Source organism: Emys orbicularis, chromosome 1 (assembly GCF_028017835.1).
Source record: "Emys orbicularis isolate rEmyOrb1 chromosome 1, rEmyOrb1.hap1, whole genome shotgun sequence".
In the NCBI taxonomy this organism is placed as follows: Eukaryota; Metazoa; Chordata; order Testudines; family Emydidae; genus Emys; species Emys orbicularis.
Genome location: NC_088683.1, coordinates 106,071,070 through 106,088,165, shown reverse-complemented (window position 1 = coordinate 106,088,165; position 17,096 = coordinate 106,071,070). Strand labels below are relative to the sequence as shown.

The 17,096-nt window shown below is 43.9% G+C and overlaps 1 protein-coding gene across 1 annotated transcript in view; it reads right to left on the bottom strand.

Annotated features, from left to right (window-relative positions):
- Window positions 1–10,790: 10,790 nt before the first annotated feature.
- NUP37 (nucleoporin 37) overlaps window positions 10,791–17,096 on the bottom strand; it is a 42,012-nt gene continuing 35,706 nt past the window's right edge. The window contains exons 9-10 of the mRNA XM_065423173.1: window positions 14,177–14,270; window positions 10,791–11,105 (exon numbers count right to left, since the gene is read on the bottom strand). Of these exons, the coding sequence (XP_065279245.1) occupies window positions 10,992–11,105; window positions 14,177–14,270 (208 nt within the window). The 3' untranslated portion in view covers window positions 10,791–10,991. The remainder of the gene's footprint in view (window positions 11,106–14,176; window positions 14,271–17,096) is intronic.

The window sequence follows — 17,096 nt, the reverse complement described above, 5'->3', positions numbered from 1 at the left end:
CAGCCCCGTGGCAGGGCTTGGGCTACAGCTTCCGACCCGCCATGACCATACCCCGATTTTCTACTTTTTTACCATACTACTCCGTGAATTTTGCCTAATTTTACTGGGACAAAATCTTATCCATACTCGTTGTGGGTGATTTGTCACTAAATCTTTATAAACTCTCAAAATACAAGTTGTAATAGCTTATACAAACTCGCAAATAGTAACATAATGTACAGTAATATAGACTTCAGTCAGAAACAAATGCCCTACTGTCCTATGCTCTCCCAGAATCCATCTTGGCTCTCTCCCTGTCGGTCTCCTTGTTTGACTTCCTGAGCCCTGTGTCTCTCTGGCAGCACCCCTAAAACACAGTTGCTGGACCTCTTCTGTTTTTGTTCCAAGCTGCAGTCCTGGTGTTTCCACATCTCCTCCTTCTGGGGCTGCCAGGTATTAAGAGCTAATGTCCTGGGTGTTGAGACTTCCATTCATATTTGGTGATTCCATTCAGTTCTTGAGGGCACGTTCTTACTAACTCAGACAGGCTACTGACTCAGAGACCGCAGCCTTTACCCCCTGTTCAGGGGAAGCAATTAACGCCTATATACCCAGTGGCTAGCAATACAAAGTCAGTGGGTAAAATAAGTCACACATATTGGTCATAGACATATTACAAACATTCTCTCATTCTCCATTAAGCTGTAAACAGTTAAAGTTGAAAAGCCCAGAGTTTGATAAAGTCACACCTTTAGTCTTTTTTGATTCAGCCCAGTCAAACTCTTAGGATTCGTTTATATTAGGGAAATTTGCAGCAATGTAACTACATCAAGGTCATTTTACCAGAGCAAACCCGTGCAGATATATTCTGCTCATACAAAATGAGACTTACATCAGTGCACCATGTCTACATTAAGGTTTGCACCAGAGGAACTACACTGCCTTATTACACTAGTATGAATGTACCTAATCTAGACAAGCTCCAAATCTGAGCCAGGGTTAAATGTGATCAAAAGATGAAGTGTCTCACAGCATCCCCAAAGTCTTGGACCTTTCTATCTTTTTATCAATCAAAAATTCAAACAACAAATTCTATTTAATGTGTTATAAACACATTTTACTTATTTCCTAGATCTCAATGAGCAATTAGTTCTGCTATTTTTGAGTTCTACATGCACATTTCATTAGAAGATAGAAGCAAGTTGGTGTTGGGTTTAATATAATACAAACACAAGGACAGTTTATTTTGTTTAAAGTTAAAAAAAAAAATTCCACTCTGAAAAGCCAAACCCTGGAAAATTTCAGTCCCAAAGGAATATGCTTCAAGAAGTCATTTAAAATCCCTGGCTTTCAATTGCTCGTAATAGTTGGAACTCTATCTTAAATATAGCATGTGTTACCAGTGTGTTTTTTGAGGAAGATGTTATCCAGAAGATGCCTAAAAGAACTCTTTTTAACTACCTTAACAGTGTACACTCTATGGAAGAAGAATGAATCTCCTTTAACAAAGAAATGGCTGTAGTTTAATGTTTCCAGACAGCATTGGGGAAACTAGTAATGATTGAGCTTCCAAAGCTTTAGACACTTAGTCAAACCTTATCTGAACTTCTTTGGTCTGCAAAATTGGACAAGAGATCTTGCAAGAATAGACTTTCTTGTAAGATTTCTAATACTTCCTGCTTATGGTCAGGCCAAAAATACTGCAAAGAAAGCTGTCTCACAGCACTTCTGCTCCCAGCTGGAACCAGGAAGTACAGAGGGGAATGCAAATGAAATAAACATAGAAGCAGCAGGAAAATTATCCAAATTTTTTCAAACGCTATTAAAAGGTGTTTTTTTATTTTATCTGAACTAGTTCTTCCATCACTAGGTCAAACTTGAAATACTAATTCCTACTAATTAGTAAAGAATGAATAAACTCCAGTGGAAAGGTATATAATAAATGTGGGATAATATCCAAGTTTGCTCAGTAAATGGTTTGAATTATTGCTTATCATCCCCTTTATTGGATGATACAAGCTATGGGTCAAAGTAAAGTAAATAATGTGTGCACATAACTGAAGGCAGAACATGGTCCTATACACACACACACACACACACACACACACGAATCATTTCACCCATCAGTGAAGTGCTGTCCAGGTTCAGGACAGCTGTTTTAAAAATTATTTTTAAGGTGAGCTTGCGTGTTGGTGAGAAGCTAATCTTAGAGGGATTTAGGCCAACTAGAAGTACAAAAGCTGCATCTAAACAGAAAATATCAAAGTTGTCTCTCCAACACCAGGAAGATCAAATATACCATCAGCACGTCTTGTGATTTGCATGCCCTAATGACAATAATATGGAACTAAATTGGCACTGAAATTCTTATATTGCACAAAAATAGAACTTCTAGTCAACAGCAGAATGAAACATCAGTAATTCAAATTGTTTGCATAAGCTGAGTAAACTGGCAAATATTACTGTAACTTACAATTGTTCATATATATATTTATAATCTTATACGAATGTTACAGTTCCCAAGATACAGTACTCTGTTAATAATCAGCATAGAAATAAAATAGCCATACAACTAAGAAGTAAATTAAACAGAAACAAAAAGCTGATCCAAGGAAATTTCCCAGACATGGTGTCATCTGATCCTCCATAGGGGCAACAATTGTTTTTACTAAGGTGGTCCAATAGACAAGCTGAAAAGGTCAGCAAATAGATTCATTTTTCCCCCCATGAAGTCCTCTAAATCCATGCTTACAAAGGAAACTCTGGCAAAACTACATGTAAGAAATTGATATATCCTCAACAGATATATATATTTTTTTCATAGTTTGAAGCAAATAAAAAACCGCTGATATCCCAATGACTTAGCTATGTGTTAATATGCACCACTTTGGCAAATAAAAGGTTCCTGGCATATCAGCCCTTCACAGTTAAATACATTCACAAAAGCAAATTTCTAGTGTAATCTCTTTTTTAAAAGACATAATGAAAAACAAATGTTAGTTGGTTTGAAATTCTTTGGCTATGCCTGTTATGTTTTTAAATCCACCAAGTGTTATCCTAAGGAAACTTCATAGAATTCTCCTCCTATTCTTAATCCTGGACACTGACAATTTGATCAAAACATGTTTGAACAAGCTGACTTTTTAAAAGACTTTTATTAGTGCAACATTTATTGTAATATGGTAACATCTTCATCTGACTGTGCTAATAAAAACGGAATTAGCAAAAGTGCTACAGTCTGAACCCTGGTAAAGAACAAAAATGATTTTGTTCTGTAGAAAAGTACACGAGAAACACACTGAACAAATAGTGACTGCTCATTTTTTTCTCCAAACAAACACTTTATAGGAGGATAGAAACAGTACTAAGAAAAGCAGACTTGGCAATACACCTCCAAATCCCGGAAAGCAGTTCTGAGATAGTCCTTAAAAGAATTAAAAAAATAAAAAATTCTTGGCCTTAAAACTTAAATACATAAGCACGCAAAGTAGAATATAATTTCTACTCCAGTAGTATGGGATTTGAGCAGCACCAGGAACAACACAATAGTTAGGTCTGTGTCAAAATGTAACAAATTCTCAAAGCAGATTGGATTGCGTATGTTAGATATCGCCAGCTGCATGTATAAGTGCAATATAAAAATGCTTATAATATACAGGTGAAATAAAAATGGGATTTCTAGGGCACCAAGACATTTCTCTGTCTATGCACTTCTATAGTGCTCATCACTGTTTCAGTGTCTAGGATGCATAGGCTTTGGCAGTTTAAATTTCACCCTAGAGGCACTGTTCTTTGATTGCTAATCTATATGAACTGTTTTTGGCCACCCATTTGTCCTTGCTTCTCTTCTGACCTATGGAGGGGGTAGATCTTCAGTGCCCCCTTCTTGAACTTGCAGAAAAATGGTATGTCTTGGAGATGAAAAATGCCTACATCTGCTTCCATAGGTTCAATAAGAGGAAATGCACACGTGGAACATATTTTTGGTTTGCTTCCCATGCTAGAGACTTACTGTAGTTGCAAGGTAAAAACATGCTGCAGTACCTCAAAGCAAGAGAGTGCTAGCTCAACAAATACCCCCTAGGCACACACCCCTGACAATATTATTCCATTGGCTGAAATGTGTCCACCAATATCAGGAGAAACTTAGTCCCTGCTTATGATTGACTGGTTTGACTGCCTCTGAAGCTGCAAACACCCTGAAGATCCCAGTGAGGATCTGTGGACCTGCCTCGGCCAAAGAACACTTGCCTTGCACTTCTGTCCTCTAAATCATTGGAGGACACTTACTCTCTTCCCCTACTAAACTTATGGGGCAGATCCTCAGAGCTCCACCAAAGTCAATGGTGGACAATTTACACCAGCTGAGGCTCTGTCCGTTAGCATATTTGTTGATTAGATAAATGTCTCCCAAATGTTCACATACTGTACTCAATGTTTTGCCTAGCATAGACAGTTAGTGAAAAGAAAGATAATTTACAGAAAATGGCAAATCTAATTTATGGTAGCATCCAGAGTATCAATCAGCATCAGGGCCCATTGACATGGTCCCTGCCCAAAATACCTTACAATCTAACCAGGCAGTGACATATGAAGAAGGGTGATGTGGGGAAGAGGGATACAATCAAATATACACCATTTTTATTAAGGTACATTTACTTTTTTCTCATTATACATAAAATGGAGACAGCTAATTCCATTGGTTCCTCAACCTAGCCATCCCTAAAACCAGCTGATTTTTCATCAGTATTGTGGCAGAGGTAGGTCTTGCAGAAGCATCTAGAGCAGGGGTGGGCAAACTTTTTGGCCCAAGGGCCACATTGGGGTTGCAAAACTGTATGGAGGGCCTGGTAGGGAAGGCTGTGCCTCCCCAAACAGCCTGGCCCCCGCCCCCTATCCACCCCCTCCCACTTCCCGCCCCCCTCAGAATCCCCACCCCCTATCGAACCCCCCTGCTCCCAGTCCCCTGACTGCTCTGACCCTTATCCACACCCCACCACTTAACAAGCCCCCTGTCCCCTATCCACACCCCTGCCCCCGACAGGCCCCCCCCCGGGACTCCCACGCTTATCCAACCCTCCCATCCCCTGACCGCCCCCTAGAACCTACACCTAGAACCTACACCGCCCCCTAGAACCTACGCCCCCTGCTCCCTGTCCTGTGACTGCCCCCCGGGACCCCCTGCCCCTTATCCAACCCCCCGCTCAGAGCAGCATGTCTGGCAGCCGCGCCGCCCGGAGCTAGACACGCAGCCGCTCTGCTACGCAGGAGCGCGCAACCCTGCTGCCCACGTGGCGGCGGGACAGCGGGGGAGGGGCCAGGGGCTAGCCTCCCTGGCCGGAAGCTCAAGGGCCGGGCAGGACGGTCCTGCGGGCCGAATGTGGCCCGTGGGCTGTAGTTTGCCCACCTCTGATCTAGAGTGAAAACAAGGGTGGTGGCTTTCTGGATCATGGCCATTGGATACTACTTCTAATTGCCTGATTTACAGCACATCATCATCCAAGATTTTCTGTCAGTTAATTTAAAGCTCAGGAGTGCAGCTCATCTAGATCTTAAATCCCTAAATTACTGGAAACCATGTAGGGAAGGTCTCACTCCGGCAGAGTTATGCATGGGAGTACCAAATGGAAGTATTCATGTGCATAACTCTTTGAAGGAATGGGTCCTGATTATGCACATGGCTAGTCCATGTATCCAGGAGTTCCTATCATTGTTACTTTTATCCCCAATCCCCGTCCTTTCCCCTCCAATTATTTGTTGCATCTTATCTTTAATTATTAAACTGTTCAAGGCAGAGATGGTTTTTAAATGGTGGTTTCCTACAGGGCCCAGACATAGTGGGGCCCTGATCCTAATAGGACACCACTGTTATACCAAAATAGTTATCTATATTTAGTTCTATCAAATATTCTCACACCAACTCTATTTACCCTGTCTTTGTGGTATCCAACTGTTGTCGCTAATAATTTCCTTGCTTTCCACACAAGGATCTCAGATATCCTTTCAATAATTATCTCTTTCATTGGAAGCCTAGCAAAATGAGCCGTTTTTAATATTTCAGCATTTTAAACTCCTCCAATTTCTATATTGACAAGTTGCTTTAATTTGTGTTTTGGAATTGTTCACATCCAAAGCTTTGTAGGAGGTAGCTTTGTGATAACATCAGCTTTTGTTTCTTTAGTAAGGATAACTGGAACTCAAGCTGCAGCAGATGGTAACCCTATGAGAGAAAGTTAAAGGTCTTCCAAATAATTTAGAATAGTCTAATTTTAAGACTGTTCATGGTGGCAAGGAAAATTAACAGCTGTATAAATGAGTGTTTCCAATCTAGGTTAGATGCACAATACTTAAGTTATTACAGCTTTTTTTGTGTGTGGAAAGGAGTCAAGCAAGTAATATATCAGAATTTTAATGCATAACAAAATGGCGATGACACACTGACATGACTTTCCTGCTTAGAAGAGGGCAATTTTAAACTTAATTGGAATCACATGACAATTCATATGGTTAAAATGACTGTCTGGTTTGTAGCCATATCAATTGAATTTATAAGAAACACTTTCCTTTTATTGATAATTAAAATGATAAAATTTGAAACAATGTGACATAGTAGACTCGAAACAGATTTTTGTTTGTTTGCTTGTAACAGCTTGTGGGGAATAAATAAGCGTGCAGTATTTTCCCAACAATTGGCATCTAATATTAGTTTATCCCCAAATATAATTGGGGTGGTAATCTTTTTATAAGCTATACCTAGAACCGGGGGTCCAACCAGTCACACCATGCTTCCAGGGACCAGACATATAGAAAAACTGGAGGAAAGTGAATTAGATTGAGGCTTTATAATTAGGACTCAGCTATTAGGCAAAGGACCTTTCGTCTCCTTAGGTGGAGCTGTAATGTAATGCCTTAACTGTCCCTATTATAGGCCGGAAGAAGAGTGCTCTACAACAACAAGAAATCCATTATGGAATAAATTGCCTAGGGAGGTTGTGGAATCTCCATCTCTGGAGATATTTAAGAGTAGGTTAGATAAATGTCTATCAAGGATGGTCTAGACAGTATTTGGTCCTGCCATGCGGGCAGGGGACTGGACTCGATGACCTCTTGAGGTCCCTTCCAGTCCTAGAATCTATGAATCTATTATGGTAAACTTCATGTCAGTTTTTACTATGTCAGGCCTCCTAACATAAGAGAAGAATTGTTTAAACTAACTCTGAAAAGCAAAGCAAGTGTGCAGGGCTTTGGAGCTGTGCTCCGGCTCCGCTCCAGCTCCAGGCAAAAACCTGCAGCTCCACCCACTGCTCCGCGCTCCAGCTCTGGGCTCCGCTCCAAAGCCCTGCAAGTGTGTCTATTATCTACTAATATAAAGTGTCAAGCATTTCTAATTGAATAGTGGTCAGAATAATTGTTCATCTCCTTGCATGCATTAATACAATGAAAATAAGTCAATTTTCCAGATTTCTCATAGGCATAGCAGTGGGGAAATGGCTTTGATTTTGCTGTAAAAAGTGAAAAATGATTACTCTTTGACCAGGCTGGATTTAGAGTCAGGCGACCGCCTAGGGTGCTGGCCTTGGTGGGGGCTGGGCTTGGGATGCTGTTTTTGTTGTTAGCAACAAAAGGGAAAATAGAATATTTGAAGTAAAATGTTTCAGGTATTCCATATGTAGATTAATTTTTCACTAGCCTCCTGGAATGTTCTGGACCTTTGTAGAATCTCATGGAACCTTCCAAACTTTCTGAGAACTACATTTTCCTTAAACCCTCCTAGAATGCTATCAGCTATGCCCTCATGGGTATATAAGGGGCGAGGCATTACCAGTCAGTCAGTGAGATATAAGAACGAACTGAAGTGAGGTGAGAGCCCAGCTGAGATATTGTGAACCTTGTTTTATTGTGTAATTGTGAAAGTGTACTTGTGTTTTAAGACTTGAAGAGTGAAAGTAGTGACTAATAAAGGACGTATTTAATGAGACACCAGAGATATCTATCGAACCCTGATCTATGCAACAACATAAAAGAAATACTGTTACTTCTTTTGTCATGCTTAATATGTAATGTTTGATGACTTTCTAAGACTGTGGAACATAGGCTTTTGCTCTCCCTAATACTCTCTATTTTCAATACAAATGCAATAAAAAAAAATAAAGTATTCAAAAAGTTTAACAAATGGAAGGGGAGAAGCCAAAGATGCTTCTTGCCTGGGGTGCCATTTGGTCTAGGGCGAGCCCTGTTCTTTGATTATAATTATGATTATCCATTTCAGTATTATTCATCCCAAGTATATCTAGCAAATGTGCTCACCACAGTAACTTGATAAAACTAAGGACATTTCCTGACAACAGATAAAATCGTTTATCTTTTTACAATATTGTTGTTCATGAAAGCGAACTATAAACATTGGCTAGAGCCAGGCATGTTGGTTGCAGGTGCAATACAGAGAAAACTTTAAAGAGCTCTGCTAATGCTGCTCATATTGACAAACAATATACAAATTCCTCTAGCAATAAGCCTCTCCTGGCTGAGATTGTCAATTAAATGGTCTAAAGCAGTGTTTTTCAATCTGTGGGTTGTGACCCAGTACTGGGTCACAGCATGTAAGGCGCTGGGTTGCCTTGCTCTGGTCAGCACTGCCGACCAGGACATTAAAAAGTTCCGTCGGCGGTGTGATGGGTTTGGTCACAGAAACTCCCTCCAATTTCCACCACATGCATCTGACGAAGTGGGTATTCACCAACGAAAGCTTATGCTCCAATACGTCTGTTAGTCTATAAGGTGCCACAGGACTCTTTGTTGCTTTCCCCCTCAAGACTGTCACTAGATATGCTGGGATACCACTGAGAAACCCCCCTGCCAGAGAAGGCTTCCCTCCACTCCCATCTTGCTGAGCTAGACACTCAGTCTGCTACAGCACAGACCAAGAGGTTGGGCCATGCGCCCCCGCAGTTCTACCGAAACTAAGATTCCCTTAGCCCGGGGCTTCTCAGTTAACAGGGACTTTCCCAGCACCCAGTATTCAGTCTTTCTGGGAGCCTAAACCCCAAATGAACCCGTTTTACTCTGTATAAAGCTTATATAGGGTAAACTCATAAATTGTCCGCCCTCTATAACACTGATAGAGAGAGATGCACAGCTGTTTGCTCCCCCAGGTATTAATTACTTACTCTTGGTTAATTAAGAAGCAAACGTGATTTTATTAATTATAAAAAGTAGGATTTAAGTGGTTCCAAGTAATAACCGACAGAACAAAGTAAGTTACCAAGCAAAATCAAACAAAAACATGCAAGTCTAAGCCTAATACATTAAGAAACTGAATACAGGTAAATCTCACCCTCTGAGATGTTCCAATAAGCTTCTTTCACAGACTGGACTCCTTCCTAGTCTGGGCTCAATTCTTTTCAGACCAACATTGTAGTTTACGGCCTGGGTCCAGCAATCACTCACACCCCCGTAGTTACTGTCCTTTGTTCCAGTTTCTTTCAGGCATCTCTTTGGGGTGGAGAGGCCATCTCTTGAGTCAGCTGAAGACAAAATGGAGGGGCTTCCAGAGCGGAAACCCCTTTCTTCTTCTGTGCAAAATCACAGCAACAAGATGGAGTTTGTAGCCACCTGGGTATGTCACATGTCCATGAATGATTCAGTTTTTTGCAGGCCGACGCCGTTGTTTACATGTTAGTTTGAATGTTCCCAGGAAAGCTCAGATGTGGATTGGCATCTCCCAAAGTCCATTGTCAGTTAAGTGTTTCTTGATTGGGCACTTACTCAGAATAGTCCTTTCTCAAGAAGCTGACCAAATGCTTCACTGATGCTACTTAGAATCAAACACAAGTACATAGCCAAAATTCATAACTTCAAATACAAAAATGATACACACTTACAGACAGCATAATCATAAACAGCAAATTACAACCTTTCCATAGACGCCTTACTTGACCTCCTTTGTACAAGATTTGGTGCAACTATAGGACCTTGGTTGCAACAATGATCTACACAGTCACAGTTCACGTCAATAATGTCACAGGTGGTGCTGCCCAGCTAAGGCAGGCTAGTGCCTACCTGTTTCCACACCGCGCTGTGCCCTGGAAGTGGCCAGCAGCGGTCCGGCTTCTAGGAAGGGGGGCCACGGGGCTCCATGCACAACCCCCTCCCCGAGCACTGGCTCCGCACTCTCATTGGCCAGGAACCGGCCAAAGGGAACGGGGGGGAGGGGGAAAAAGGAAGGGGGCAGTGCTTGCGTGCCTCCGCCTAGGAGCCAGACTTGCTGCTGGCCGCTTCCGTGGCGCAGTGCAGTCCACCCCGGCTGTGCCACTGAGCCGCCGGAGGTAAGTCCGTCCCCATGCCCCAATCCCCTGCCCCAGCCCTGGAGCCCCTCCTGCACCCCAACCCCCCCAGCCGCAGCCCAGAACCCTGACCCCCTCCCACACTCCAACCCCCTGCTCCAGTCCTGAACCCCCCCCAAACCCGGAACCCCTTCCTGCACCCCAAGCCCCTCATCCCTGGCCCTACCCCAGAGCCTGCACCCCCAGCCCAGAGCCCTGACCCGCCCCACACCCAACCCCCTGCCCCAGCCCAGAGCCCTGACCCGCCCCACACCCAACCCCCTGCCCCAGCCCAGAGCCCTCTCCCACACCCCAAACCCCTCATCCCCATTGAGTCGTGGGCATCAACAATTTTCTTCAACTGGGTCCCCAGAAAAAAAGTTTGAAAACCACTGGTCTAAAGAAGGTTGTTTAAAAAACATCTCATCAACAAATATTGTGAAAAAAGATACTTATGTTTTATTAGGAAAGTCACACCACTATCTGAAACATAGTATCTGCCTTAACAAATCTTGTTATAGTTGTCATCTAAAAACAAGCAAAAGGGATTTAAAGTTTAGTTTCGTGTGTTTTGGTTATTTTATTCTTGTTCCAATAAATATTAATATACAAGAATGACTAGATTTCTTCACTTTTTACTACAAAAAGGGACAATATTTGAGAATTTAATAATCAGAACAGACATTTATTTTACATTTCTGTTACCCAAAAGAAAAGTTTATGATCTCCACCAACTGCACATAATGGAAGAGTCCTATGCCAGGTCAAACCAGATCCTACAGCCGCAGAGCCAATAAGAATGGGCTAAAAAAAAAAAAAAAAAAAAAAAAAAAAATTCAACATATCATACAGATATTTACTAAACCAGAGCTAAATATGCAATCACAAGTTCAATAGGCAACTAAAATGTGAGACTTCTGAAAAGAAAAGAAAAGAAAAAAAAAAGTATTTAAATTAAAAATCTCACTGCCTACTATCTATTTCTGTCAGCTATTGTACGCAGGGCCGGCTCTAGGTTTTTTGCCGCCCCAAGCAAAAAAAATTTTGGCTGCTCCCCGTCCCAGCCCTGGGCTCCTCGGCGCACACCCCTGCCGCCCCAACCCTGGGCTCTCCCCCACCACCCGCACCCCCTGCCCTGGGCTCTCCCCCCCCGACCCGCACCCCTCTGCCGCCCCAGCCCTGGGCTCCTCCTACCCCCCCACCATTGCCCCCCCCACACACCTCCTGCCATCCCAGCCCTGGGCTCTCTCTCCCCCCCCCCCCGCCCTGCACCCTCCTTCCGCCGCAGCCCTGGGTCACTGGTAACTCGCTCCCAGGGCAGGTCATTCAGCAGGAATTTTGGGTGTGCACAGAACACAGACAGGATTGGTTCCCATATGGTTACAGAACTGCAGTAAAGTGGAACAATTTTCAGCTTCTGTGATTGGAGGATATCTGGATGCATATTATAAGACTGTCCTACATAAATGAGGAAAAGCTGAGGTGCCTTTATTATTCTTTTGTTCCACTCTTTCTTTCTATGGGGAATTTGCCAATGCAATATCACTGTCTTCCTTTTAAACAAAGAAACAAAGAAACAAACAAACAAACAAACAAACAAACAAACAAAGAAACAAACAAACAAACAAACAAACAAACAAACAAACAAACAAACAAACAAACAAACAAACAAACAAACAAACAAACAAACAAACAAACAAACAAACAAACAAACAAACAAACAAACAAACAAACAAACAAACAAACAAACAAACAAACAAACAGCAATGGCTGTTGAAAATAGCAATTCCAGTCCTAATAACCACTGGGAAGCATTTCTTGCTCAATTTTATCCTACTTTTTCTACAGCAAGTTACAGTGGATCAGTATATTTGATTTGGGAGAAATGAAGAAACAGCCGCCCAAACTGAGCTTAAGCACTCCTGAATTTTGAGGTGTTCAAATCTGGAAGGCAGGTGCTGGGGGTGGGGGCTGTGGCTCCGCAGGGGAGCACGGCAGCATGTATGCAGCAGCGTGTCTGGCGCTGCGCGAAGCCAGACACGCTGGTCTGAGTGGCACGGTAAGGGGGCTGGGGGGTTGGAGAAGGGGAAGGGGGTTCCGGGGGGGCAGTCAAGGGACAGGGAGAAGGGGGGGTTAGATGGGTCAGGGGTTCGGGGGGGGCAGTCAGGAGACAGGCAGCTGTTGGATAGGCATGGGAGTCCCAGGGGTTTGTCAGGGGGCAGGTAGGGGGTGGGGTCCTAGGGGGGAAGTTGGGGGGGGTCTCAGGAGGGGGCAGTTGGGGACAAGGACCAGTGGGGCTTAGATAGGGGGTGGGGTCCTGGGGGGCAGTTGGGGCAGGGGTCCCGGGAGGGGGTGATCAGGGGACAGGGAGCAGGGGGGTTGGATGGGTTGGGGTTTCTGGGGGGGGGGCAGTCGGAGGGAGTGGATGGGAGTAGGGTGGGGCTACCCTCCCTCCCCGTGGAGTGTCCTATTTTTTGAATGTTAAAACATGGAATCCCTACTCACAGTGCAGCTCTCCATTCAAAGCAGGCTGCAGCATGAGGTCTCGGCTTCCTCACTCCCTCCCCCTTTCCTGTTGGTAGTGGCCAAGGGAATGCTGGGAAATGTAGTTCTTTCCCTGCTCCAGGGCTGGCTCTATAGGCAGGGCGCTAACCAAGGAACTACAGCTCCCAGGGCCCCCTGTTGGTTCTCAGCTCCCATGCTGGATCCCTGCCGCCCCTGCAAATGGGCTGCCCCAAGCACGTGCTTGCTTTGCTGGTGCCTAGAGCCGCCCCTGATTGTACGCATATTGTTAAAATACAATACTGCAAAATGTTCTACAAGTGATAGAATTGAATCTTTGCAGAGTATCTACAAAGGCTGTCTCCACACCCCAGATGATTTTAGTAAAATCTGCTGTTATTCAAGGTTACAATTAGTATGTTTGGAAATAGTATGATACTTTTTGTGCCCAAGACAGTGAAAATCTGCCTAATATAAAACCTCCTTTCCTCTGTGCTATTAGAGAATTGGAATACATCTGAATTACAAAATACTGTAGGATATCTTATAGGTTATTTAGTTTGTACCTTGCAGAATGCAAATAAAACTCAAAAGTGATATGATTCAAGTTGCCTTAATAAAGCAGATACAATTAATATTTTCTAAGATTCTGAACAGTCTTAATGCTTGCATGTGAAAACACAGAGACAAATGATGGAAAGAACAAAGATCAACAGATTCTCATTCCTCTTGCAATTGTACAAAAAGTAGTGTGTGGCACATGCCCACTTGATTTGACTGATGATCCTTGCTTAGTGCTTCAAAGGCACGACGACTTCTTCTTCTACCATCCTTCCCAATATCATACCCTGGGATAGTATTTCTCCAGCCTCAACTTTTATCAGTTCAATAATATAGATGTGACAAAAAGCCACCACAGTTAATCATCTGATTGCATTTGTAAACTATGGTTGTCCAATTAGTTCTTGAGCCTTTAATACCACTAATGATGATTCTGTCATTATTACATGGAGTGGAGAATTCCATGGTAATTAAAAGACAAAAAAGAAAGTCCCTCCTTGTACCTTACATACATTTTATTTGTACATATTTCCAGAACACAGAGACTTGTAAATAAGCTTATTTTAAATATAATAAAATATCAGAACCTTCTGATTTGGCCTTATTATAACTACAAAGAGTGGAAAAAAAGTGCAAAACCAAGAGTTGAGAGTGTTCTAAGATTTTTCTCTGGTAACTTTTGGCATGGAAAAAGATGAAGTAGTAACAGTTTCTACATGATCTTGATGAACTTTTAAAGGTATAGCTGTTTATACATGGATTTAAAGAGAATGGATTGATCCAACCCAAAACATAGAATTGTATAATTTTACCTGAGGGTGTCCTAAATGATGAACTAGAAGCTGGCAAGTCATCTTTCCTGGATAGCCAGTGGTTGCAAACAAGTTTTCATTCACTCTGGACCACCTATGAATAAATCCAAGGTGCTTTTAAATACATGTGTTATACCATCATGAGCATACGCAAATCTGATTTTTTGTCTGCAGTTAAATATTGCGTAAAGCCACCCTAAATTCTGCTGAAACCTGTGAAATACATGCACTGAGATACTTTATATTTAAGACACACCCCATTCAGTCCTATCTACATGAATTAAAAATGAATTAATGAATGTGTTATACATTAAGGACCCTATCCTGCCAAGTCCCAATCACTCTCAACTCCCAATGAGGCCTGGTCTACACTACGAGTTTAGGTCGACTTTAGCTGCGTTAAGTCGACTTAAGCCTGGACACGTTTACACGACGAAGCCCTTTCTTTCGACTTAAAGGGCCCTTTAAACCGGTTTCTTTACACCACCTCGACGAGGGGATTAGCGATAAAATCGGCCTTATGGGGATCGGAATTGGGTAGTGAGGACGGAATTCGACATTAGTGGCCTCCGGGAGCTATCCCACAGTGCTTCATTGTGACCGCTCTGGACAGCACTCTCATCTCAGATGCACTGGCCAGGTAGACAGGAAAAGCCCCGCGAACGTTTGAATTTCATTTCCTGTTTGCTCAGCGTGGAGAGCACAGGTGACCATGCAGAGCTCATCAGCACAGGTAACCATGATGGAGTCCCAGTCCCAGTCTCGCAAAAGAGCTCCAGCCTGGACCGAACGGGAGGTACGGGATCTGATCGCCATCTGGGGAGATGAAGCAGTGCTGGCCGAACTCCGAAACAGTAAAAGAAATGGCAAAACATTAGAAAAGATCTCCAAGGCCATGAAGGACAGAGGCCATAACAGGGACGCACAGCAGTGCCGCGTGAAAATTAAGGAGCTAAGGCAAGCCTACCACAAAGCCAGAGACGCAAACGGAAGGTCCGGGGCTGAGCCGCAAACATGCCGCTACTACGAGGAGCTGCATGCCATTCTAGGGGGTGCAGCCACCAGTAGCCCAAGCGTGTGCTATCAGTCCCTCTCTGGAGACAGGGAAGCGGGTTCGGCGGACGAGGAAGATGAGGATGGAGAGAACATCATAGATAGCTCACAGCAGCAAGGAAGCGGAGAAACCAGTTTCCCCAACAGCCAGGATATGTTTGTCACCCTGGACCTGGAACCAGTAACCCCCGAACTCACCCAAGACCCTGTGGGCACACAGGGGACCTCTGGTGAGTGTACCTTTGTAAATATTACACATGGTTTAAAAACAAGCGTGTTTAATGATTAATGATTAATTTGCCCTGGCAATCGCGGCCAGTACAGCTACTGGAAAAGTCTGTTAACGTGTATGGGGATGGAGCGGAAATCCTCCAGGGACATCTCCAGAAAGCTCTCCTTCATGTACTCCCAAAGCCTTTGCAAAAGGTTTCTGGGGAGGGCTGCCTTATCCCGTCCGCCATGGTAGGACACTTTACCACGCCAGGCCAGTAGCACGTAGTCTGGAATCATTGCATAACAAAGCATGGCAGCGTATGGTCCCGGTGTTTGCTGGCATGCAGACAACATCCATTCCTTATCGCTCTTTGTTATCCTCAGGAGAGTGATATCATTCACGGTCACCTGGTTGAAATGGGGCGATTTTATTAAGGGGACATTCAGAGGTGCCCCTTCCTGTTCTGCTGAACAGAAATATTCCCCGCTGTTAACCACGCGGTGGGGGGGAGGGGTGAAGTGACCAACCCAGAGAATTGGGTGTGTGGGGGAGGGGAGTTAGTTGGGTTTGTGCTGCATGTTAAACCTTAAACCTCAGCCCCTCCTTTTACATTGCAAACCCATTTTAAATGGCCAACCCAACGGGTGCTTGGTATGGTTAATGAGAGCAGTACTGTTTTAAACCATCCCCACTTGTTAACAAAGTTAAAAAAGCCCAAAGACTGTGTCTTACCATGGCTGCCTGCAAGCTGAAATCTGTGGCCTGGCACTGCGTGAGTGATCTCTCACACCAAACCGGCAGTCCCTCAATATAAGAGGAAAAATGCGACCTTGTAACGAAAGCACATGTGCTGTGTGATGTGAACAGCAAAATCTAACGTGAAAGAGTGTACCCATTGTTCTCAAAAATGTATCTTTTTTTAAACAACTCTCCCTTCTCCTCTACCAGCTGCAAATGTTTCACCTTCACAGAGGCTAGTGAATATTCGAAGAAGGAAGCGAAGGACACGTGACGAAATGTTCACTGAACTACAGACTGCCTCCCACGCTGACAGAGCACAGCAGAATGCGTGGAGGCAGTGAATGACTGATTTTAAAAAAGCCCAATATGAGTGAGAGGAGAGGTGGCGGGCTGAAACGCAGGCTGAAGAGGAGAAGTGGCGTGAGCTTGTACTCAGAAAGCAAGAGTCGATGCTCCGGCTGCTGGAGCATCAAAGTGATATGCTCCTGCGTATGGTTGAGCTGCAGGAAAGGCAGCAGGAGCAGAGACCGCCGCTACAGCCCCTCTGTAACCAACAGCAGGAGCAGAGACCGCCGCTACAGCCCCTCTGTCAGCAGGAGCAGAGACCGCCGCTACAGCCCCTCTGTAACCAACAGCAGGAGCAGAGACCGCCGCTACAGCCCCTCTGTAACCACCAGCCCTCCTCCCCAAGTCCCATTGCCTCCTCACCCAGACGCCCAAGAACACGGTGGGGGGGCCTCCGGCCACCCAATCACTCCACCCTAGATGATTTCCACAGCAATAAGTTTTAAAGTTTTAAAGTGCAGTGTGTCCTTTTCCTTCCCTCCTCCCCCACCCATCCCGGGCTACCTTTGCAATTATCCCCCTAGTTGTGTGCTCAATTAATAAAGAATGCATGAATGTGAAGTAACA